Source organism: Rhizopus microsporus, assembly GCF_002708625.1.
Source record: "Rhizopus microsporus ATCC 52813 unplaced genomic scaffold scaffold_22, whole genome shotgun sequence".
NCBI lineage: Eukaryota > Fungi > Mucoromycota > Mucoromycetes > Mucorales > Rhizopodaceae > Rhizopus > Rhizopus microsporus.
The window spans coordinates 257,115-281,360 of record NW_019671937.1 but is presented as its reverse complement, the minus strand read 5'-3'; the positions used below and the strand labels follow the sequence as shown (position 1 = coordinate 281,360).

At 37.8% G+C, this 24,246-nt stretch overlaps 10 protein-coding genes across 10 annotated transcripts; 5 read left to right on the top strand and 5 right to left on the bottom strand.

The window, feature by feature from the left end:
- Positions 1 to 1,069: 1,069 nt before the first annotated feature.
- On the bottom strand, positions 1,070 to 5,655 carry RHIMIDRAFT_219512 (phospholipid-translocating P-type ATPase; the record flags this gene model as incomplete). The annotated part of the gene is made up of 6 exons (XM_023607382.1): positions 1,070 to 2,065; positions 2,122 to 2,959; positions 3,016 to 3,892; positions 3,946 to 4,021; positions 4,072 to 4,220; positions 4,270 to 5,655. 6 exons carry the CDS (start codon positions 5,650 to 5,652, stop codon positions 1,426 to 1,428), a joined length of 3,963 nt encoding a protein of 1,320 aa, XP_023462411.1. The 3' UTR covers positions 1,070 to 1,425.
- A 103-nt stretch (positions 5,656 to 5,758) lies between these two features.
- On the bottom strand, positions 5,759 to 6,513 carry RHIMIDRAFT_219508 (uncharacterized protein; the record flags this gene model as incomplete). The annotated part of the gene is made up of 3 exons (XM_023607381.1): positions 5,759 to 5,972; positions 6,024 to 6,326; positions 6,448 to 6,513. Coding segments are annotated over 3 exons (444 nt in total), but the record flags the coding sequence as incomplete, so codon positions are not given.
- Positions 6,514 to 7,063: 550 nt separating this feature from the next.
- RHIMIDRAFT_247621 (uncharacterized protein) lies at positions 7,064 to 8,122 on the top strand (the record flags this gene model as incomplete). The annotated part of the gene is made up of 1 exon (XM_023610427.1): positions 7,064 to 8,122. One exon carries the CDS (start codon positions 7,064 to 7,066, stop codon positions 8,120 to 8,122), a length of 1,059 nt encoding a protein of 352 aa, XP_023462409.1.
- Positions 8,123 to 9,128: 1,006 nt separating this feature from the next.
- RHIMIDRAFT_241464 (uncharacterized protein) lies at positions 9,129 to 9,398 on the top strand (the record flags this gene model as incomplete). Its single annotated transcript, XM_023609586.1, has 2 exons — positions 9,129 to 9,218; positions 9,270 to 9,398. 2 exons carry the CDS (start codon positions 9,129 to 9,131, stop codon positions 9,396 to 9,398), a joined length of 219 nt encoding a protein of 72 aa, XP_023462408.1.
- A 128-nt stretch (positions 9,399 to 9,526) lies between these two features.
- Positions 9,527 to 11,330, bottom strand: RHIMIDRAFT_247620 (Nramp-domain-containing protein; the record flags this gene model as incomplete). The annotated part of the gene is made up of 4 exons (XM_023610426.1): positions 9,527 to 10,033; positions 10,081 to 11,011; positions 11,064 to 11,073; positions 11,129 to 11,330. 4 exons carry the CDS (start codon positions 11,328 to 11,330, stop codon positions 9,527 to 9,529), a joined length of 1,650 nt encoding a protein of 549 aa, XP_023462407.1.
- Positions 11,331 to 11,682: 352 nt separating this feature from the next.
- RHIMIDRAFT_295015 (uncharacterized protein) lies at positions 11,683 to 13,710 on the top strand (the record flags this gene model as incomplete). Its single annotated transcript, XM_023614143.1, has 5 exons — positions 11,683 to 11,964; positions 12,033 to 12,230; positions 12,335 to 12,601; positions 12,901 to 13,198; positions 13,352 to 13,710. The coding sequence occupies exons 1-5, from the start codon at positions 11,839 to 11,841 to the stop codon at positions 13,708 to 13,710; spliced, it is 1,248 nt and encodes a 415-aa protein (XP_023462406.1). The 5' UTR covers positions 11,683 to 11,838.
- Positions 13,711 to 14,278: 568 nt separating this feature from the next.
- On the bottom strand, positions 14,279 to 14,714 carry RHIMIDRAFT_268441 (uncharacterized protein). Its single transcript, XM_023612069.1, has one exon. It carries the CDS (start codon positions 14,482 to 14,484, stop codon positions 14,290 to 14,292), a length of 195 nt encoding a protein of 64 aa, XP_023462405.1. The 5' UTR covers positions 14,485 to 14,714; the 3' UTR covers positions 14,279 to 14,289.
- A 2,514-nt stretch (positions 14,715 to 17,228) lies between these two features.
- RHIMIDRAFT_241461 (ricin B-like lectin) lies at positions 17,229 to 17,725 on the top strand (the record flags this gene model as incomplete). The annotated part of the gene is made up of 2 exons (XM_023609585.1): positions 17,229 to 17,312; positions 17,369 to 17,725. 2 exons carry the CDS (start codon positions 17,229 to 17,231, stop codon positions 17,723 to 17,725), a joined length of 441 nt encoding a protein of 146 aa, XP_023462404.1.
- A 2,420-nt stretch (positions 17,726 to 20,145) lies between these two features.
- On the bottom strand, positions 20,146 to 22,373 carry RHIMIDRAFT_268435 (molybdenum cofactor biosynthesis protein 1 B). The gene is made up of 5 exons (XM_023612068.1): positions 22,239 to 22,373; positions 21,992 to 22,184; positions 21,315 to 21,940; positions 21,032 to 21,263; positions 20,146 to 20,830 (listed from the first exon to the last, which is right to left on the bottom strand). The coding sequence occupies exons 3-5, from the start codon at positions 21,927 to 21,929 to the stop codon at positions 20,214 to 20,216; spliced, it is 1,464 nt and encodes a 487-aa protein (XP_023462403.1). The 5' UTR covers positions 21,930 to 21,940; positions 21,992 to 22,184; positions 22,239 to 22,373; the 3' UTR covers positions 20,146 to 20,213.
- A 1,380-nt stretch (positions 22,374 to 23,753) lies between these two features.
- RHIMIDRAFT_247616 (uncharacterized protein) lies at positions 23,754 to 24,209 on the top strand (the record flags this gene model as incomplete). Its single annotated transcript, XM_023610425.1, has 1 exon — positions 23,754 to 24,209. One exon carries the CDS (start codon positions 23,754 to 23,756, stop codon positions 24,207 to 24,209), a length of 456 nt encoding a protein of 151 aa, XP_023462402.1.
- Positions 24,210 to 24,246: the final 37 nt, after the last annotated feature.

Here is a 24,246-nt window from a genome sequence, read left to right as displayed (position 1 = left end):
AGCTTCCCATATAAATTACATAGCAAAATAAAGTAGGTACATAATTGGTGATCACCATCAAGATATTGGCTTTTTTATTTTTTATTCTAGTCTAATTACTATAGAAAAGGCAGTACCGATCATGCCGCTAAAATAACGATGATATATAAAGTACCATTTGTTGAGAAAAGCCATCTCTTCGCTGTTGTTTCTCTCCCAAGACAAATAGAAAAAATGAGTTAGCAGCGCTCAAAGATCTAAATAAATAGGAACCGAAAATTTTTTTATGTTATCTGAAAATAAAGCGTGGCGCGAAAGAGCCTTTACCACCTCATCTTCTCCTTCCACTTCGGCAACTGTTTGATTTGATTTTTTGCAACCGGCAATTGCATTTTGCTGTGACCGACAATTACTTTTTTTGTAACCGACAACATCACCAGCCGAACTGTATCGGTTGGCCAGTCACCATTGTACTGGATGCCATTCCTTTTTGTAGGTGGAAACCGTGTTCCACGAACCCAGCAGGAACGGTCTGTTTCTTTGGCAGAAGAAGAAGACGAGCACGAGGAAAGTTCACCATCCACATTTTGATAGGGAAACACTACATGCATCAGAAAATACATCAGAAGTTAGACTATATTCTACTGGCGCTACCTCTACTCATTATCTATGATATCACCCAACAAAGCTTTCCAATATGTAGCGTCAAGCTGAAACACGACTTTATAGAGTTACCTACTTGTTTTGTTTCTTTTCAAGAAGAAGAGATAAAAAAAAATGATGTTATTTATTCCAATTTTATGTTGTCAGTTGGTCAAAAAAGATCCCTTTTGATAATTTCGTATTTACATTATTTAGCTTATTTTCTGGTGCATGTAGTGTTCACCTTTTTTTCTCTATTTACTCGTCTCAGCCAATAGACGACGTCAGACATTTGTTAATCTGTACTCTAATAATGGATAATACAAAGAGGTTGACAACTATATATGTTATTAACATATAACGTGACATGCCCAATTCTCATGGACCATGTAATAATCTTGCTTGTATATGAAATGACAATGTTGTAATAATGAGCTTTCTTTTGCTTCTCTTAATATACAATAAAGAGGCTCATCGACATGCAACCGCAATTTTCATTATTGGTTATATCCATAGCTGGTGAACGAGTAAATCGCGCGTTTTTAACCATGATTTCTGTTGGCAGAAAAGAATATTTCGTAAATGTAGATTGTGATTGTAACTCTTTCTACATGTTTGGCTGAACCCATCAATATCTTTTTACCTACCACTCAGGGCTAGAAGCATAACGACAAGAGTATTTTCATTTTATTTAACAAGTTAAGAATTAAGTTTTAATGTAATTTTATATCATAAAAGTACAAAAATAAATAAAGCTATTAGTACAAGGGGTTATTTTTGTTATCCAAAGAATCATCCTTCTATTTAACTGATGGCTCTTTTTTTATTGATGACCAGTTCGATTTCGCGAATGATATCGTTATCGTAAGGTCGGTATTGGTGAATATAATGTTTTGCTACAAGACGTGGAATGAAACATGCTGTCACTGTCAAAATAAGTGTCAACCAGTAAAAGCCGTTTCCAAAGAGACGAATATGTCCACCGAAAATAAACGTGTTGAATTGAGCATAGACTGCAACAAATGCATAATAGACCAGAATAGATAAAGAAACAATGAGCACTTGAATCCATGTGTAACTGTAGAGTGAAAAGACCACAAACAAATTGGCCACACAGACAGCGATACTGGAAATAATAGTACCGATTTCATATAGTCCATTCGCATCGTATCCATTAGGATCGATAGGCCCACCCACAAGAAGCATGTAAGGGAAAAAGAAACAGACGGCTGATTGATAGAGAGAGTCAAAGGTAGTGAGCCAGAATCTCCATACTTTAAATTTGTCATTTCGTAGTCCCATACGATAGAGTTGAGGATACTTTAATGAAGTCTCTGCATTCAAGTCTTGGTCCCAGATACCCAAAAAGATAATAGGTAATGAAGTGAAAATCAAATTGTATAATGTTATAAGTACATATTCATAGATCATACTGCCATTAAATCTATTACACCATATATTTAGTATAAGTGGATATATTATGATTGTAACAAAACTTACTGGCAGAATATTTGATACCAAAACAGAACAAAGGTCCAAACGATATTCTTGTAGAAGAAACCCATGATCATTTCAGAAGTTCGAAGATAAGACCATCTTCCGTGCACTATCAATAACTTCCTCAAGAATCTAAACTGTGCAATCGCATAATCCGATGCCATGACAGCTTGACGTCCTTCTACACCAGAGATACCTATGCCAACATTGGCCTCTTGTATCATTGAGACATCATTAGCACCATCACCAATGGCTAACGTCATGACCTTAAGTCCCTTCTTCACTAAGCGAACCACCTGGGCCTTTTGTTTGGGACTCACTCTGCAGCAAATGACACTGGCGCAGTTCATACCAATGGCAAGTACTTTATCCTTTGTTGCGTCTTCCAAGGCATACTTGAGCGTGACACCATCTATGACGAGGGCATACCTTGTGTCTTCTGAAATCTTTTCGGTCTTTATTCTTTGCAGTGTTTCGTCCAATAAGGTATTGGTATCCACACGATTATCGGCTTTAAGTACCAAGAGCTCCATGTCGGTTGTCAACAAGTTACAGGCATATCCAATGTTTATGGCTGTTTCAGTCTTGTCACCTGTCAGCACCCAAAGTTTAATACCTGACTTTGCCAACTCAGCAATAGTTTCAGGGACACCCAACTGCAAGCGGTCTTCAATGGCTGTACCACCCATCAAGAGCATGTTCTTTTCAATCTCCTCACTGACAGCATCAATACGTTCTTCACGTTGGCTAATGCTTGCTGCTGCTTCTTGGTATTTTCTATTCCATAATTTATATTCTTGAGGAGAGATAAAGCGGTATGAAAGACAAAGGGTACGAAGGCCTGAAAAGTAATGTATTAGCCATGTTGTTACTTTCTAAAAAAGATGATATTCTTACCTTCATTTGCAAATATTTCCAAATCTCGTGCGGTGGCATCTCGGAGAGTAAGCTGTTCTGATTCAAGATCTTTTTGATCACCAAAATCCGTACAGAGACGTTCATAGATGACAGAGTCAGCACCTTTACAGAGCAGCACGATACGATCGCTGTCTTTAGGTTTGATAATCACGCTCATACGCTTTCTTGTAGAATTGAATTCAAGCACGTTGAGAAGCTCGAATTCTTTCTTCTCTCCCTTGATACAAACCAGAAGCTTATTCGACTCTTTACCCAAGAAGACAAACCCTAAATCTCTCGCTGTTGCCACCAGAGCTGCTTCATCAGGTGATTGTGCCTTATACTCGATGTAATTTGGATTGCCTTCATCTGGTCGCTCTGCAATCACGGTGTGACAAAGGGCTAAGGTCTGATAAAAATGAGCAATCGCCATCGCTTGCTTCGTGTCCTGCGCCAAGTCGTCAAATAGCTTGGGATCTACGAAGGTCGGATTGGGCCCAATATACTTGTTCTCGTACAACTGGGCTTGTTTAGCAAACATCTCTTGTTTGTACTGTTCTAATTGATCGTTGCCAATGAAATCATCTTGTCCAAACTCTTGCATATTTAGACCAGCCTCTGTTTCTTTTTCCAGGTGATGTTGGCTCTGTTGTCGTTTGAGTGCTCCAAGTGTGGCTTCGGTAGTGCCCAGGCCATAGGAAACGCCGTTAATGGTGCATTTCCTATACTCCATGACGTTTTGTGTCAAGGTGCCTGTCTTGTCGGAAAATATATATTCTATTTGACCAAGGTCATCCGATATATTCCATGTTTTAGGGATGCAAGGTGTATCTGTTTCCTCATGGTACATGTCTAAATCAGCAAAGATAAAATAGGCCTAGGAATATAATATTTAGCACGATACATAATGAAAAAGGATATATGACTTACAGCAAGTGTCTTTACGATTTCGACTGAAATGTACAATGAAATAGGGACAATGTTTTGGTACAGGATAAGGGTGACCCTAGTCTTTTTGTTAATATAAAGAATAAAGAGATATCATCTTAAGCTTACCAAAATGTGATGAATCCAGAATAGGTAGCATTTGAACCTTCAATGTTATAATCAAAGTATCGAGAAGAACCGCTTCCGTTAAATTGAACGCTGTCCATGATGGAACTGATAATACAAATGATGGCCAAAATAACAAAGTTGGCAATGACCTAATAAAGATGTAAATATAAAGCAAATCTATTAACAATGAACACTTGCATGTGGATTAGTAGCCTTTGCCATTTTACTACGCTTTGAGGGAGTTCTACCCGTATTCAACATGATCTTTGTCTCACTTCCGGTATAGACCACGATACCAATCGCCCATTTGGTATTTCTTAAAACACAGCCACGCAAGAGAATGTTGTTATATGTCACTGCATCCGCTTTTTCGTGCGATACACCAGATCGTATTGTCTCTGTATCATTCACATCAATCTGCCATCGCAAGACACCATTGTACTGATAGATATTCACATGCGGAGGTTCACTCTCGATATAAAATTTTGCTTGTTCACAGTCTTGCTCAGTTCGAATGCCAGCAGTTCCTGGCAATCCTTGACGCTGTTTTAAATTGGTTTCACCATCTAAATTTTGAGTTTCCACATAACAAATATTATCCGTTTCTGAAGTGGAGAGAATGACAATGTCTGCAGGGATATCTTGATCGTTTTCAATCTTTACATAGTCACCCACATTGAGTTCTTTCCATCTGATATAATCCCATTTTGCTTGTGGTTGTTCTGCAGGTTGTTGCTTTAATTGAATAGGCTGAGTTGGATTTGCTCTATTAGGATCTGCAGAATCAATTCGATAGAGTACAGAATGGGGTATTGAGCCTGGTCTATAATAGGGTTTCTTTTGTAACAAGTTTTGGCTTGAATTATTTGAATTTCTATTAAATATGCTCGATATTTCAGATTTAATCGTATCTGATCGTTTTCTAACTGATGTCAATATTCTTTGAGGTTGTTGTATCGGTGTATGATTCAACGGCACCTTGTCTTCCTCCTTTTGTTGTTCACGTTTGGTAATATTTCTACTTATTTTGATTTGTCTATAATAGTGTGCATACTTATTTTCTGAACCAGATAATAAAGAGATGGATCCAAATAGAATATAAACATAATACCAGTATCCCTTTGAGATATCAGGTATATTCACATTTTTCCAATTTGATAGTTTCAATACTTTTGAGTTATTCACTTTATCATCACTTGAATTTCTTTTCCAATCCTCAAAAGCATCCTTGATAGCTGTGATGATTAAGATGGCGATAAGTGGTAATGCTGATACCGCTGGCTCGGTCACACCAAAGAGTGGTATACATTGTAGGATGACTAAGAATAAGAAATAGAGGTTGGCTACATTTCTGAATTGTTCAAATAGGTTTTTTGGGATGAATGAAATGGGTGTATATTTAGCTGTTCTAACTCGATTACTAACATAATGCTGCTCTTTATAATCTTCTTCTGGTATCTTCATATTGACGTAAATCTTTCTACGTGATTGCATATAGCTCGACGTTGACTCTGTTCTCCGTAATTCATTATCATATTGTTCATTTGATTTCTTTTTCTTTTTAAACAATTTAAAAAACATTTTAAAGAAAAAAAAAAAAGAAAAAGGAAGAGAAAGCACTACTTTTTTTTCTTTGGTTGTTTATTTTGGTACCACGTGGAAATTGGCATGGAGATGGAAAATCATTTGTTCGGATAAAATATCCCTTTTCGTAGGGTTAAACTATTTATGACACAATGAATTCTAAAATTACACAGAAGGCAAACACACATAATGAAAATAGTTTTAATGTTCAAATTTAGCAACATTTTTTATTATCACACAATTTAACGAGAAGTGGCAGCGGCCTTGGGAGCGAAACCCTTGGCTTGTTGCTTGCTGACCTTGGCTTGGTTACCAGCCTACAGAGTAATGATTAGTAATCAATTGAATAAATTCAAATATACACTTACAGAGGGGTTGGCCTTCTTTGCAGCAGCAGCAGCCTTCTTGGCTTCCTTGCTCTTGGCAATAGCAGCTTGACGAGCAGCAGCACGAGCATCAGGCTTTTGACTACGCTTGGCACGGATAGCATCCCAAGAGGCACCAACAACAGCACGTTCGTGCTTGACGGTACGACGAGAACGCTTCTTTTGAACTTCTTCGGTGATACCCTTCTTGTTCAAGCGACGGTAGATCACGGTCCATCTGATCTTACGAGGGTTCAAACGTTGAAGGAAGTAAGACTCGGCCTTACCGTTGATGAACTTGAAAGTCTAGAAATGATGTATTCAGCATCTAACAATTACTTTGTTGAATTAGGTTTACTTACTCTATAATATAATGTTAGCAACAACATTCAAAATTATCCATTATGAATATTTACCTAGAATCAACACGAACATAGGTCTTACCCTTGGCAGGATAGATTCTGTGACCAGAGAAAGAACAAATCTCAAGCCTATATCATCATCATCATCAGTCTATGTGTCATCGAATGGATTGATTGATATCTTTACTTCATTGTTATAAATGGGTGCTTATGGGAGAGCTGAAAGAGAGAGTATAACAAGTTCTTGCCCTTTGTCTCATAAGTAAAGGACAAACCCCCAATCTCCCCTCATCCATTCCAATCTGCTGGTAAAGAATCGGGCCAATTCCGGGCCGCACATCGGAATACTTGATTATTCCCATTTGTGGCTATTGTTTTTTGAAGCAATTAAGGGATAATGTCAATGATATTGCATAACAACAGTAACATCATCCCACACAATAACAAACATGAGCCAAGTCAATTGTACACTCACATTCAATCATAAAGATAGCATGGGAAAGTTAGTATAGAATAAAAAAATGACATCTTTTTGTGGCTTCTTTATATGTATATATTGTGTGTGTGTTATTGTCTAGACCACACACATGATCTACTGTTATTGTTCAACAAGAATAAAAAGAGAGAGTTTGAAAGACAGTGAGGTCATTTGTCCTTTTCCCTCCTTTATTATTCAAAATAATGTCAACAAAGGACAATAATGGTCAAAAAGAGGATACGATACAAGAGGATTCAAGTAGATTTCAATCGGTGGATGATCAGAAACTAAAGGAATATAATGATAACAGTCATACACCTTTATTATCAAAATCTCTCTCTGCTCAAACAAATAGTAGTGCTAGTAGCAATAGTAGGCGCATGAGACCAGATAATGATTTCGCGCCAAAGAAAGGAAAAAGACCCTATCCAATGCTCAGGGTGGATCAATTATCTGTTCAAGATATCCAAGCCATTCTTATGGAGAACTACTCCCTTCGCCAGGAAATTGAAATCATGAGTCATCAATTTCATGTCGAAAGGATGAACTTGCAACGTCGCTTAAGACATATCATGGCTCGAAATCAATATTTGGAAGAGATGCGATGGTCAAGCAAGAAAAGACATAGGCAAAAGCAGGAATCACCAGCAGAGGACCTGAAGAAGCATTTACCTGAAAGAAGAAAGTCCTTTAGCGATGTAGATGGATTAGGTCCAGTTTATCGTGATGACCATCCTTATCTTGTCTATCGTGACATGCGCCCTTTTGATGATGGTTACTATAATGATGATGAAGACGAGCATCATGAAGGTATGATTGATCAAGACGAAGAACTGGATGACAACGATCTTGACGACGACAATATGCGTTATTATAAGCCACTGAAGCATCACCCTTTCCCCCTTTTACATCCTCCGCCGCCACCTCCACATCCCAACTTTGGCCCAATGCCGCCGCCGCCTCCTCATCACATCGGTTATCCTCCTCATCATCAACATCCCCCTCCACAGCCATGGATGATGAATGATATACCCTATGATCCACCTTCTTTATACAGAAAGAGATCAAAGAGTAAAGGTAGATTCATTCCTAACGAAGACGAACATCATGAAAACGAAGAGTCTATTCTGCACATGATGCATCAAATGGCGCTTGGACCACCTCCACCTATTCCAATGCTTCCTCCACAATCCCCTCTTGTTCCACCCATGGTTTCCCTACACAACAATAATCGTCGACGTAAATCTTCGTCTTATATCTGATCTTTTTATTCGTTAAAAATCTAATAAAAGCTGTGGTAAGATCCTTTCCAATGCTTCAACGCTAAGCACATTCTTATTGGCTGTTTGCGATGTAATAGCCATCGTCTCCAATTCCTCAGAAGATCGATGTACAGCCTCTAAAGATAACATTCATTTTCTGTTTTATATACATTTACTGTTAACTTACCAGTAACGAGATGTCTCAAGAGCTCACTAAACAGTTGTAATGCCTCCTTGTTTACTATTGATTAACATTAGAATCAGTCAAGTTGCCCTCATTTTACTTGTTCAACTTTTTATTGAATCGCTCTTCCAAGCCGACTTGAGAATATTGTGTACAAGGTCCTACCATGCCCTATATTAAACTTACTTTCAGAACATTCGTTTTATTATTTTACCTGATTTAGTTCAGGAATGTCGTCCATAATCTACAAATAAAGGAAAAGATAAAAAAGCGCATGAAACTGCCACTCTGTCTGGCATTTAATTAGTAAGACACATGCAAGGCTAAACGCCCTCTCTCTCTTTTTCTCCAATGGGCAATTGACCATTTTTGGATTGACCCTCAAGTCAAGTTTGAAATAAAGTTTCTCTCTGTATTTCTATATCCCAAAATTATGTAAAAAAAAGGGACTTGAATGTTTATTAGGAACAAAAATAATGTTTCAGGGAGGGAACAAGATGGGCAGAAAGAGGCTTCTTTCATTAAGAATATATATATCTGAAAAGGGGGGAGGCGAAAAAAGAGATACAGAAAGGTCATTTATTAAACGTTCATCGCAGACAATCAATGTCAAAAAAAGGTTACCTAGCAACTGATTGAGGTTACCTTTTTCATTTAAAAAGATGTTTCCATGGTTAGATAACATTGAGAAGTTATTTTTTTAGAAACATGTGTATGAGACCAAAAGGAGAGGTGAGGGGCAAGGTATTTTTATGCATATAAATACACAACTTGTAATCTACTTTTTGCTTTGTTTTCTTTCACTTGACACAAATATACATCATGGATACCTGCGCAAATTGTTCACGAAGAGTTTATGTTATCGAGAAAGTCGAGGCAAATGGTCGTATATATCACAAGAGTTGCTTCAAGGTAAGGTTGGTAATGTTATATAAAAGTCAATTGACACCCGATTATAAATAGTGTAAAGATGAAGGATGTCGCTTGACTTTAGCCAATTTTCATTATTATGGTGGTGATCTCTATTGTCCAAAACACGTCCCTAAATTTAACGCAATCGTCTCTCCAAGAACGTCCAAGGCTTCATTATAACTCATTCATTATACCACAAAAAAAAAAGACATTCTATAATAAACTAATAACATAAACTTGTTTCCTTTCTTGATTAAGCATGATGTTTATTCTAATGAATCACATGAGGGAATCAATGATACAAATGTTTATGCTAAACCTCCATTTCCTACTACTTCTGTCTCCTTGTCATCAACAGGTATTTCTAGGGGCATATATATCAGGTAGACTACAAAGGCAAAATAGATGAGCCCAAACACGACCGCATACGTTGGCCAACTTAAGTCATCCAAGTAATTCAAAAAAAGATACACATTGAATCCAATAACAATAAAAGATATTGACCAGGCAATTAAATTCATGATGAGCGAATTCTTAAAATTGGGAGACATAATCTTGGAGGAGGCAGTTAACTTTAATATAGGTATAATGGCTGCAGGAAGACAGAGACTATAAAGACAACAAGAGTTAAGAACGAGGTATGCTATGAACGTTTTCACTTGCCTTTGTAAAACATTTAAAAACTCGCCCATGGTGTCAAATCTATCAACTGCATAAATAGCAACAATCATGCTAGGAACAAGCGCAACTGCGCGCGTGACAGCAACTCGATGCCACTGCTTCTTAAAGATAGCTCCTAGAAATCCTTCGACAACCTATCCAACTTTGGTTAGACTCGACATGGACAAATGGACGGACTTACATATTGCCCCGCTAAGGTCCCTGTCATGGTCGAGCATTGACCTGCAGCTAGTAAGCCTAAGGCCCAAAAATACTTTGCATATTTTCCCAGTGTGCTTGATAACACCTCAGAGGCATCGTACAGACCAGGCAGTTGTGTGATCACCTGTCCTGGATTGTAAAATACCTGAGCAAACACAACAACAATGGCAAGATTAATCAGGTATGATGTGATAAGGGCTAGTGTAGATTCAATAGCAAAATAAAAATTGGCTTCCTTCTTTTTGTTATCACTTGGATTTTGCCCTAAATGCCGAGACATGACCAGTGCACTACATCTTACATTAGTATGTGTTTCCCCTTTCTTTGTTGAAATTTTTCTATTATACCTGTGCAGAAACATATTGTGAGGCATAATGACACATCCAACCATACCTACTGCTTGGACCTTGGCATCTTCAGGAATCTCGGGCACTAGAATGCCTTTTAGTAATAGCTCCATGTTTGGATGGGAAGCAAACATTTCGATCCAGAAGCATGCGATCATAAGTCCAATCAAGCTCATGAAGAAGGTCTCCATCTTTCGTACCCCGTATTGCTGCAGCCACATAAAAAAGAATGTATCAGTCGCAGTAATCATCACACCTATCCACAGCTTGAGCCGAAAGATGATTTTAAGTGCGATGGCTGTACCAATGATTTCCTGTATGTCGGACCCAATGATGGCCAACTGTGTAAATATCCATATCATCACTGATGCTGGTCGTGTATAGTTTTTGCGGATCAGCTGTGCTAGATGCTTTTGTGTCACTACCCCTAATCTCGCAGAAAGTATTTGAATCATCAATCCTGCCATGTGAGACCATAGTAGCAACCACAAGAGTTTGTATCCTGCTATGGCTCCTGCTTGTAAGTCTGATTCTAGGTTTCCTGGATCTAAATACGCGATAGACCTAATGTTTTATCAATACATAATCATATGCATGTATAGCTGCATTAATTTACATCAACCAGCCTATAAATGAAAAAATGGTCATGATTCACGATCTGAATAATCATCAAGAATTTACCTGGGCCTGTGTACTTTAATAGTTTTTGAAATGAAAATGTAAACCTCTCTTCTTCTGGCCCAGTATTCACTTGTCCTTTAACATCAATTTCAACATTCCAATTGTAACCTTGACGATCATCAGTTAGGGTATTGTAGCTACTGCTTTCGAGACTAGGTTGAATTAAACTTGAATTCTCTGAAGGCTCTCCTCGATGCTTCATATTATTATATGAATAGAATAGCTAAAAAAAGAAAAAAAAGAAAAGAAAAGAAAGGCTGAATTTATTCAGATTAGCTTCCTTTTATAGATCGTATCACCGCACCCGTTTTTCATTTTACATTTGAAAGCGGATAATCAAATAAAATATATGATCTCATCAAGCAGTGAAGGTCAATTAAACAGTTGATTCTCCATATACCGAGCCAAAATATGTAATGATGGATTTAGACTAGAGATTGTTACCACTAATACACTCTTTCCAGAAAGTAAATTCGCCTTTTGGTGAACAGTAAATGCACTCAATGGCGAGAACAAAATGTATGTTGTACGAAATGTAAATTTCGCCCTAACTTGTCGCATTCATGTAAAGCTGTATTATAGAATTCCATAAAATGCGACATTGTTTTCTGAAAAACACTGTGTACAAGCCTTGGTATCTATGAGTATATAAGAGCACACCAAGTGCTAGTCTTATTTTTTTCTACATTTACACTTGAAACCACGTGATAATGAACATTCAATCCTTGTATGGAAATGAGAAAGGTTCTGTCATGGACGAGTACGGTAGACCGGAATCAATGGATTATATTGCTGATAAGGAGCAGTTTTCGTCGTCAAACATTGAGTTCTCATACGTAATATTTAGCTCAACTGCCTCGGAAAATTGAGAAAGTGATAGCGTAGTATCCACGCTATTATTCAGTGCTTAAACGTAGTTAGCTCCGCAGCTTCTTGCGAATATAGAATACAACCTAAAGTTGTAAAGACAAAGATCAGATACCACTTTCAGCTTGGACATAATCCTCAACAAGCCCTCAATTACCTTCAGTCCGAAAAGTTCGATAACATTACAAAAAAGGTCTTGAGAACATGCATTATCACTTCTACACCTCTGAAAAAGGTAAGAAAATGTTGATTATATTGTTGCTTGCAAGAGAGGAACTATATAGCTCATTACACCATCAATGCCAATAATGAACTAGACATGATTTTTCCTGCCATGAGGAAACTATTCTGAAAGCTAAACGCATGCCTGAGAGCTTAATCATTGATGCAACGTACAAGTCGAATGCCCACAAGCAAGCATTCATAAACATAGTTGGTGCAAGCAGTGTGGTGTCTCGTAACCTTGATTCTTTGGCCACTCTCGAGATTGTAGGAGCTTGGGTTATTGAAGAGCAAACATATAACTATGCATGGGCCCTCAATTGCTTAAAAGAGACAGTGTGGCCAGCATCACTTGATCAGCAAACACCTCTTCCTTCGGTGCTTGTAACTGATAACGACAAGGCACTTGGATCTGCAATAGTGTCCGTCTTTCCTTGTTCTTTGAACATTCTATGCTATGTTCATCTGCAAAAAAAAAAAAAAAAATTTGAACGTAATCTCATGCAAGAAGTGATAAAAAAAGAAAAAACTGATCAAACTCGACATCCAAAAAATTGTTTTGATAGCTGAAACAGAGCAACAAATGAAAGAAGCTGTTAAAGAATTCAAAGACTATTTTCTTCAGGATGGAATCTGTAAGTTGTCGCATGTCTTTAATGGAAGAACAAGCTCTCCTTTTATAGCAACAAACAGTCGAGATACAACAAAAATCCGCTTGTCACCATGCAACTACGGATCACGAAAGAGCTACCCGCTTTCATGAGGCGTACATTATTGATGTAGCTTATGGCACAAACAGCTTGAAGATGCCATTAATCTGTGTTTATGGTGTAAGCAGTCTTGGTAGACAAACTCTGAAGACTTTCCCGATCACGTTTGCTTGGGTAGCAAACGAAAGAGAAGAGGCCTATTCCTGGTCCTTGAAGACATTAGACAACGTGCTTGGAGAAGTACCAAAAGAAACTATAGTCATACCGACAGGTACACTGTTTTTATGAATCAGTTGGATTGTTTATTCCCATTGAACAAAAAAATTCTCTGCACATGGCATCTCTTGAACAACCTTGATAAGAATTGCACTGCATCTTTATTTAAGAACAATTCAAAGGCTGCGTAAAAAACATTATGAATAAGCCAAGCTTTGCAGAATTTTTGAAAAATGGAAACAGAATAAGGATTTGTTTGTGAATGAAGTCGAACGAATCAAGCTCAAAAATTACTATGAAATCGAGTGGAAGCTTCATTTAGAAAAATGGGCAGCGATTTACACTTCAAAGCTCCAGCGTATGCGCTGCACCACAACTCAAAGAGCCGACAGTGACCATAGTGCTCTGAAAAAAGGGATGTTTGCTGTACAGCCTCTTCAGATGTCGTTTGAAGAGATCAATGATTATATAGAAAAGTTAGGAAGAGGCTTCAACGATCTGCAGCAAAAAGAAAAAAGCAAGCAATCAGGATGGACTGCTTGTACCAATGAGTTTTTTGCCAGTTAATTTATCGAAGAATCTCTCTGTATAACCTGCTCCAATTTACCTACAAAATATTATTGATATACATTGGGGAGCTGTAATGCTAAGCCATTCACATAGCAACCCCCAATAGTATATTTTAGAATGCAAGGAAAAGAAGAAGAGTACAAAAAACACTAGAATCACTAGGATTGATTACCAAAAAGAAGATAGATAAAAATCTTTCTCCAAATGAGGTTCAAATAATTAATATAGATTAAAATAAACACTTGTTTATTCTTTGGATTGAAGTTTAACGTTTACACTTGCATGAAGGCTTAAGGAACAACTACCATAGGTTGTAATAAATATTTTGTATTTAACTCTCAAACAGCAAAGTAGCTAGTATTTTTATAGTAATGCTTAGACATCAGTTTTGGATATGTGAATGTGGTGTCCCTCAAGAAATTTGTTTTTAACTGCCTAAGATAAATTTATACCATCTCTTAGTCACGATTACTTATGTTTATATATGCGTAAAGGCATTGATATTAAAGAGTACATTCAAGTAAAAAATTTCTATAAGAAAATATTATTACCAAAGATAGTAATAGCCACTATTATTCAAAACTTCGATAGTCGGGAGTGTGATATCTTGTACTTGGAAAGGGGGCCATGAGCTTCAAACCTTGGTTTTAAGTACATGGAATACTTATCAATGTCTACTGTTGAAGCTGGATATTTTGACGAGTATGTTTCCCGTCGTTTAACAAGTTCAGGCTTCATATTTTTTCTCACCTTTCTGAACTTCCTTGACATCGTTTCTTTGCTGCACTTGTTAATTGTGTATCAATACAGATCTCTATTGTTTTCTTTTCGCATTTTTCATGCATACAATACAGCATATCTCTTCGACTAGGATCTATAATATACATTTGCCAGTTGCCTTCTAAAGTTCTTTTGTTTTTGTTTATATATGTTGGTGTAATCGCCGTCATTCTCAAGAGAGGATCTGCACCAACGCTCCTCGTGCCATCCTTAGATGTTACTTGGTTCTGCTTGAGGACACAGACGTCAATACCGTCGGTATGGATCATACACAAAACTTGATTACTTTTGTCACACCTGTGATATTACTGAAAAAAATAACTATTTGATTAAAGGAATGTTGTCGAATACAATAAATTATAGGTGTTATGAATCAGTATTGTGAGCTTAATATCACGTAGTTTAATATTGAAATATGTAAGGTAATTCTGGCTTATATCACGAATGGTTTTATATGTACATAGCACAGGTTTTGCTTGTAGATAGAGTAAATACGCCATATATTATCTAATGGTCCTATTTCTCAGTTTGTCTCGGTGAACCATCTGAACTGAGTGGCTTTTTGGCTTGTATTGCTCTATCTGTAGGTTTGAGTCTCATGGTTTGGTCAAGCCTATCTCTCGGTCATCATGCTCAGGTCATTAATACTCGTGCCACTACCAGGTGAATGTGATTTTTTTTTTTCTTTTTCATTAAATGGTTATATATAAACATATCTGTGCAGTTGGATTAGCGTCTAATTAGGGTGAAAAGCTAAAAAGATAACTATAGCCAATGCACTTGCCCGCATACAAAGATGCAAAGCAGTGGTTCAATCGAGGGAATGAGTAGCGCGGTACCGCCCATTGTCAAAGATTCGCAAATACCACGACTCTGCTCATGCCCGTAGTTTTATAAAAAAGAAAAAAGAAAAATACGAGAGGCATCCCCTTATACCCTCGTGCTTTGAGATGTGTTTGAATTTTTTAAAAAACGATAAGGATTAACGGTCACAACCTTTGTCCTTAAATACGTGAATTAGTTGTGTATGCCTGTATACCTATTTATTGCTATTATTGTTCTTTGTAAGATAAACTTGCCAAAAGTTAGTACGCAAACTAGAGAATGAAAAAAAGGCTATTTTTTCTATAAAATATTACTGAGCGCACATAAGCCACAGTTTCCAAAAATTTTTTGAAGCAGCCAAAGCAGGAGGTACAGTCACGCCAAGCTCTATTTTATAAAGCATCCATTTCAGCTGAAAACGTGTCAACAAAAGAACGCGATCCTTAGCGAGTATGTGAAGGAAAAGAAAATACTGAGATGTATATTATCTTAGGAAAACAAGGTATTCTCTTGACGACATAGTTGAGATGCCAAAATCAACAGCACAGTGGCCCAGAAAAAGTGTTGGCCATTTTTTAAACGGTTTTCTTAGGGGACACCACACTCCCGACTCTTCGGAATTTGAATAATAGTGATTATTGCTATCTTTGGTAATAATATCTCTTATAGAAACCTTTATTCGAGTATACTCTTTAATATCAATACCTTTGAGCATATATAAGCGAGGGAAATAATTACTGAAAAGTAATATAAGCTTATTTTAGATAGTTGAAAGCAGTTTTCTTATGGGACACCATACTCACATATTCTGACTGACGTCTAAGGATTAATTACCAAATATGGTAGCGTCCCATAAGAGTCACAAAATTACTTACTACATTTGGTAGTGGCGCCCCATGAGCTCTCATGCAAATGTAAACCCTAAACTTCGATCTAAGGATTAAACACGTATTTATTTTAACTTATATTAACTGTTTGACCTTCATTTGGAGGAAGATTTTTATCTATCTTCTTTTTAGGAATTAACCCTAGTGACTCCAGTACTTTCTGTACTCTTCTTTTTCCTACATTCTGAAATTAGTATTCTTATGGGACACCACTACCATATTTGGTAAGTAATCCTTAGACGTCAGTTTGAATATAGGAACTTTTTTCTATTATCTAGTTACGTTTAACTCTGTTTTTGATAATGCAAGGTTCCTATATAGTGATTAAGGGGAAAGTAGAAAAGCACATGGATGCATTTCCTCTTTTTCTCAAACTAACAGCTGAATTTCAACAGTGCCACAAATGAGAGTAATTTATATACAAAATGTAGTAATTGATCATAACCTAGTCTGAAATAAGAAATACTCAGCGCCACAGTGCCTCTTTGCTGTATTCCGCGTATTTATCTATAATTAATATGTTCAAAAGGTTCTTCTCTTTTTATTTTTTTAAAGAAAAAAACGCGTTTTTAGTATAAAGAAGTTTATCCATATCTTAAACATGCGAATGTATAAATACAAAAGTCAACTCGTGTTCCCGTTTTGAAGCTGTGTTTGTTTGCTACAACTGAGCGGCAAATTCTTCCGAGGGAGTGAGGTAATAGTGATTACTGACGTGTATTAAAAAATAAAAAAGCTTGAACAAAGCGAGATATACACAAGCTGCATTGTAGTAGTAAATTCTTTAAAAAGTCTGTTTGAAAGAATCTTTTTAACTGAAGCAAGCGAACAAACTTTGTGGACATGAGATTATTTTCTGGAAAGGTCTTAAAATTTAAAGTTCAGTGTCTAGAAAATACCGTCCATATCTTCATCCGCTTTTCCGTTTAAAGTCATGTCTGGGCAAAAATGTTACAGAAAGCTATAAAAAGGGCATGGGCTGCACTCTAGCTTTCTTTACAACTTTCTTTTTTTTTTTTGACAATGAGCTACTTAGCAGGACGTACATTCTTTATCAAGAGTCAATTCAATGGACGCGTGCTCGATGTTGAAGGCGCTTCTACTGAGGTAAGTTATGGGATCTTCTTGACCCTACTCTCTTTTTTACTTATATACCCATACAGGATGACGCCCCCGTGATTGTTTATACCCAAAAATATGATGATAACTTGAACCAACTCTGGCGTTATGAAAATGGTTACTTTGTCAACGTCAACTCTGCCAAGGTTTTGGATATCCGTGGTGGCCAAATGGACCCTGAATCTGAAATTATTCAATACTCTCAAAAAGTATACGAAGAAGCTGTGAACCAAAGATGGAACATTGATGGGGAGGGCTATATCTATATTGAAGCTCGTCCTGACTTAGTCTTGGACATTCAAGGAGCCGAGGATGAAGATGGTGTTCCCGTCATCTTGTACAATAGACGTGAGGGTGAGGTCTCTTCAAACCAACGTTGGGTGTTGGAACCAGTTGATTAAATAAAATGTATTTTATTGCTGTATACCATTTACTGTCTTTGCTTTTATCAACAGTAGTACTGCTGGTCGTGTCTACGGAATTGGACGCAGGTATTAGAATTTACTGTATGGTCACACCAAATAATGCTCATTACTGAGAGGATATCTCAGTTACAAGTAAGCTTGAATAATATCACTATGTGCTACTTCAAGATTAGAAGGGTTTATTAAATGAGCAATGACGTTAGGTGCATCCTTGTATGAACGCAGTCCATATTAACAAATCTCTGGTGAATTAAAAAGAAGCTTTTACAATGAAATAAATCATTATAAATTCATTGCTCTCAAGCACTGGGCTATAAGTATATATTCTCAATAATATTAAAGTAATATGATGTGTAAGTTCCCAGTTAACTTGACTGCATGAAGGAAAACAAAAATGCTTATGCTACATTAGGTACAGCAAGTATTAACCTTCATGATTACTCGTCTGCTTTTTTTCTTCCTTAAACAAAACATAAAAGCTGGCCAGGCCTACAGAAACTGCAAATATTTACCAACCTGAGAGCCTTGGTGGCCTCAGTGAAATACTCAAAAACAACGAGAAAGCCGTAGTTTACTTTAATGACCCTTTCTATATTGATTGCAAAATTACAAAGCCTATCATTCGCAGCCTTGCTTATAAATACAGGAATATCCACATCTTCTTTGTTAATATTGATCGTCACAAGGTAAGTATAGAATGAAACAAAAAGGCTTTGGTAAGGTTTTTGTTATCTTTTGATAAGCGTTTTAATTCATCCCATATGGCATTTAATCGTATTTCCCTTGACAAAAATTTTGTTGCTGGTATACTTTTAGCTAATTCCTCCATCAGCAGCCATATAACGTTGTGATTATAGCATACTGCAAGCAGTTGAACGTTTGAATCTTTAGCAAATATCCCGGACACACTACAAACAACAAAACAAGTTCAATAACTCAGTTCAATTACTCTTTCCAATACAGTCACAGACAAAATGTTTCGCGATTTTTTTACATGAAAATATATCTCTAATTCAATATACAATAGCTTGGTGAATACTTTATAAAAGCCTATGAAACTTAAATTATAAGGAGACGCGTATGCTTATTTTATAAAGATTTAAAAAAAATGTATATTAATATTTTGTGTGTCTACCTCGAGTATCTATTACTGCCTGATATCGTTCTCGCATACTCTCTGCCAAACGCCCAGCAAGTTCTATGCCTACTCTCTTCCATTCTACTTCAAGTGCAGCCCTCAAATCTTACACACTTTTAATGGAAGCCCCTACTTCCCTCAATCCATTCTCTAGGACCCACCAAACATACTCCATCGAATTTAAGTCGGGATTTTGAGCGGACCAGTAGTCAAAGCCTCGAATTGCATGTGTTTATTTCCACCACCTCGCGTAGATGCCAGTATGGTAGCTAGCGCCGTCTTCTTGGAAAATAAAGGCTTTGTCTTCCTCTTTTGCCAGATTTATAAACTAAGGAAGAAGTCGTTCAGCCAAAATGTTGATGTATTCCTCTTGGTTTACAGTGCCATCCGCAAAGATCACCGAAATCATCTATCACAAGACCACACACTGTTCTTGGCTACTGTGGCACAAGACAATACAAATACATGGCAGTCGGTTAAGCCAGCTACAATTGCTCCCTGGCTGAAAGAGGCTATGGAGGAAGCCGGCATAGGCACAGATAGGTTCACCGTCCACTTGATTCGGCCGGCTTCAAGTACCAAGGCTGTTACAATAGGATCAGGGATCGATTAGGCAAAGATGCACGCAAACTTGAGCCTCAAGCCAGGTCCTTTCGAGAATTGCTATTACAAGCCGCATGATCAACACAAGCGAGGATGAGAAATGGCCAACAAGATTTTTGGTGAAGTTACCGAAAACAGAACCACATCCGAAGTCGGAGTGGAGTCAGCAATGATTGTCGTAGGAACGACTGACAATTGCGGTACCCGCACAGGTTGAAATAAGCATGAGCCCTAACACCACCAAGTCTTAGCCTGCCAGTTATAGCGATTAGTTTATCTCACTCTATCCACTCCCATTAGATTGTATGCTTTCCCCCTCCACCATCAGTACCTTCCCATCCTCACCACGTTATACACCCCACCTTGTTGAACTTGCCCGGGCAATTACAGTATAAAAAAAAAAATACTGCGTGCCCATTTGGGTTTAATAAAAAGATTGTTTAACCGTACCAATACTACCACTAATGTCAATACCAGTGTCAATACTACTACTGATCCTAGTGCCACAACAGTTATATCCGATGATGGACTGGATACCAGTACTACTACCAATGTTAGTGCCACTGATGATAGATTGGATATTGATGTTGAGAATACAAAGCTCAAATTAACAAAAATGCTAAAAGAAAAGTACAGAAGATCGAAAAGTTATTAGAGGAAATTCCAAAATTCCAAAACAAAAAAGCAGTGGGTGTTGGAAGCAATTGAGAGATAAATACTTTATTAAGCACTTTCTTTAATCGACGTCTTCCACGGGCCGCTTTTGCCACCTGTTTTTTCAACCACTCTTATATTTTCAATTCTCATTTCCTTTGTTGCTGCCTTACACATATCATACACAGTCAAGAGCGCAACACTTGTCGCCGTCAGAGCTTCCATCTCAACACCAGTCTTGCCTGATGTTTGAACGATAGATTCACATTCAACACTCTTTCTATGGTCATCTAACCAAAGACGCACGTCGATTAATCCCAAAAGCAGAGGGTGGCACAGAGGAATAAGGTTAGAAGTAGATTTAGCTGCTTGAATACCGGCTATTTTTGCTACAGTTAGCACATCTCCCTTTGGTGAATGTGCGTCATTCTTCTTTAGTAGCTCATAGGCATGCTCTGGTAACATAATTCTTCCAATGGCTTTTGCTTCTCTTTTTGTAGGCACCTTATCTGTTACTGACACCATACGTGCCTCTCCTGTTTCTGGATCTGTGTGAGTCAGACGAGGGTCGCTGTCACTCTTTGAGGAATACAATCGTTGATTGCTTGCAAGGAATCCTGAATGCGTTATGGGAGGTAGAGAATGAAAAGGCATCAAATGGTTGAAGCGGTATTTGCTACTATTGTCTATCTTTACTTATTAATTGTTTGCTTTCATCAAAGAACGAGGGACAATTGTATCATTACAGCAATGAGAATATTATTGTTTATATAAATATATTTGCAGGTTATCTACACTGTGCTTAAAGTTGGCCTCAGCTGTAATGACACATTATCCACCAATAAGGATCATGGGTCTATTTTTTCTTGAGGCCAATTCGAACATACCTGCATGTTGCCTTTTCTTCTTTTTTACAGCTGTACTAATAACTTGAACCAGCTCTTCATCAGCTTTGCCTTCTCGCATCAGATCACGTAATGACACCTCTGTGTTGCCAAACAAGCACACTTTAATACTTCCATCAGCCGTGATTCGTAGTCTATTACAAGTACTGCAAAAATGATCTGTCATGGATGTGATGAAGCCAATGCGTCCTTTGTAACCAGGAAGCTGATAATGCTATTCTTTTCCTTTTAGCAAAAGTCAACCAAAAGGAGTCAAAGATATTACCTTTGTTGTGTCATTAGGACTATCCCTCACTTTAACCAATCTTCCAAATTTAGACTCAATGTTGCCTTTTAATTCAGTATAAGGCACCAGTTTGTTCTTGTTCCATCTGTTACCATCGAATGGCATGTATTCTATAAATCTCACATTGATCGGACGATCCTTTGTATAACTAACGAAATCCGGCACTTCTTGATCATTGATACCACGCATGACAACCGTATTTATCTTTACATGTGGTATTCCCAAGCGAATAGCTTCATCAATTGAGCCAATGACTTTATCAAACCCCCTCCTTCTCGTCATGATCTCAAATAGGTGAGGGTCTAGAGTGTCAAGGCTGAGGTTGATGGTATCCAGACCGGCCTCATAAAGGGAAGGCAATTTTCGTTTTAAAGCAATACCGTTGGATGTCATTGCTAAACTTTCAAGGCCTCTCGTTTTAAGTTTCCCGATTCCCTGTACTAATTCTACAATATCTGATCGAACCGTAGGCTCACCACCTGTTAGTCGGATCTTGGTGACTCCTTGCTCCACAAATAAACTGGCCAAGTGTAGTATCTCTTCTTTTGTAAGAAGTTGTGCGTTGGGCGTTAATTGAACTCCTTCTTCTGGCATGCAGTAAGTACCTTTTTTAAAATGTTATTTATGCATCAATATGTAGAGTTGATTTTACTTACAACGTAAATTGCATTTTTCGGTCAAGGAGATGCGAAGGTAATTATGACGTCGACTGAACGTATCAACTAGAGTGTCATTCACTGTTGTTGCTGGATTAGTTGAATGATCATATGCAACTGAAAGAGAAGAGTATGATTTTCGTACTGTGTTTGACTTATTGGCTAATATGTAACAGCAAACGTTTCGAGGATTCTGGGACAGAATGTGTTAGTATAGGTCTATACTTGGTAGTATAGGATGTTTTACCAAGAGTCTATGCAGCATCATTCAGTAAAGGTATATATAAAAGAAGCGCAGCGAGACTTTATAAAGATATCTAATCTAAGTGACGGTTCCATCAGCAGGAACGAATGACACATACACTCTTTCCGGAAAGTAAATTCATCCAATGACGAAAACGAATTCAGGTTGTACGGAAAATGAATTCGCCTGATGACAGGAACAAACTTCGTGTTGTGCGAAATATAAATTCGTCTTGACTGACAAATCATATGTCCTGTTGCCAAGATTGTTTTGTAGGACAAGTCTTAGCATCTTTGAATGTAAAAGAGTACGCCTAGTGTTTGTCTGTGTTTTATTTCTTTTTCACAATTACATCACTAATCACAGATAATGAACATTCAATTCTTGTTTAAAATTGGGGAAGGGTCTGTCGTCGACGAGTATAGCAGACCTGAACCAATGGATTATATTGATGAGGAGCAGTTTCGTCTTGAAACGTTGAGTTCTCATACACAGTATTTAGCTTAACTGCCTCTGGAGAGCAAGAAAAGGATAGATGCAATACAGGTAGAAAAGAAAGCAAAGCCTAACGGTAATGTCATTTTGAAGGAAATTTCAGTGAAGCAAAATTATACACGCAATTCTGATCAGGACAAAGTAAGACTCTTCAAATTGTTGTTTGAGTGCGGCCACTGCTGCAAAACAACTTAGGATTCATGTTTGTACAGCACAAAAATGGGCTGCACAATACGAGAAAAATCCTGACAGAATCTTTGAGAAACGATGAAAGACTGGTCGTCCACATATTCTCCATGACGAACACAAAAGCGCTATCCTCGAGTGCATTGATGAGAATCCTTCCATCGTCCTAGACGAAGTAGTGATGAAGTTAAAGCAAATGTTTACCGAATTGAAAGTATTTAAAACTACCTTGTTCGATTTTGTAAAACAACATTGCAGTCTATCTCATAAGAAAGCTCGTCTTCAACCCATAGACCGGAATAGTGAAGAAAAGATTCAAGAGCGCTTGGATTGGGTTCGTAAATGGGAAAAAATAGACTTGGTTTCTACGATAAACTGTGTCTTTCTTGACGAATCTGCTTTCCATGTTAATTTGAAATGTAGTATGGCGTGCTCAAAGAAAGGCGCACCAGTAATGGCCACAGTTCCCAAAACACGAGCGACAATGAAACACGAATATATTCAGACGCGACGCTTTCCGCAATGGGTGCAATGGATCTACCGGATAACGAAAAGTAGAAGAAATTGCTGATTGCAGAACTCGCCGATTTGCACCCAATGGCGACCTTTGATAAAAACAATAGGGAACACAAAATGCCTGATCATCCCGCAAACATTTCTAGCCTCTTGGCTTCACAACTTGGTTACCAGACTCCAGCGTTCAAAGCAATCACACCGATGAAGCGCAGTCATTTCCAAATGTTGGATGCAGACGACTAACGACCTGCTGCATCCATTTTATCCCATCTGATCGCTAATAGCCATCTGACATGTATCTCTGCAACAGATTATACGGAAATGGATAAAAATATCGTCACCATATTGAACATTGACTGGATACGACGTCCATGGATGCATGTATTTTGTGCTCGTGCAATGGAGAGACTGATTCTTGCCAATAGGCGCGAAGGTCTGCTTGCGAATTGTGCAGAAATGTACAGTCGATATCCCACATTGGATGCTCATCATGAACAAACTAAGATCAAGCGCTATCAATCCTTAAACATAACCTTACCGCATCCAACTACGAAATACCCAAATGTGGAACTGTTCATTGTCGAAAAAGATAACAGTCTCAAATCTGAACTTGGCACGAAAATCATGGATGTCCTCATTTCATCATTCATCCGAATTGACAAAAATCAGCCTCCAGCTGTTGGTCCATCCGGCACAAATGAGTTCAGTGTCAGCAAAGATACTATCATCTTTATCCGACGATCGTTTATTGAATGGTATGGCGATCTGCGACAATGAGGATTCAACGATCTGTCCATCCGCGAATTATATCCAT

What these genes read in the sequence shown, in the direction of transcription:
- RHIMIDRAFT_268435 (XM_023612068.1), bottom strand. Translation starts at nt 21,929, where the DNA reads ATGCCAGAAGAAGGAGTTCAATTAACGCCCAACGCACAACTTCTTACA. An exon ending in GTCCTAATGACACAACAAAG is followed by an intron (nt 21,264 to 21,314) that starts GTAATATCTTTG and finishes GGAAAAGAATAG; the next exon opens with CATTATCAGCTTCCTGGTTA. An exon ending in GAAGAAAAGGCAACATGCAG is followed by an intron (nt 20,831 to 21,031) that starts GTATGTTCGAAT and finishes AAGTAAAGATAG; the next exon opens with ACAATAGTAGCAAATACCGC.
- RHIMIDRAFT_268441 (XM_023612069.1), bottom strand. Translation starts at nt 14,484, where the DNA reads ATGTCAAGGAAGTTCAGAAAGGTGAGAAAAAATATGAAGCCTGAACTT.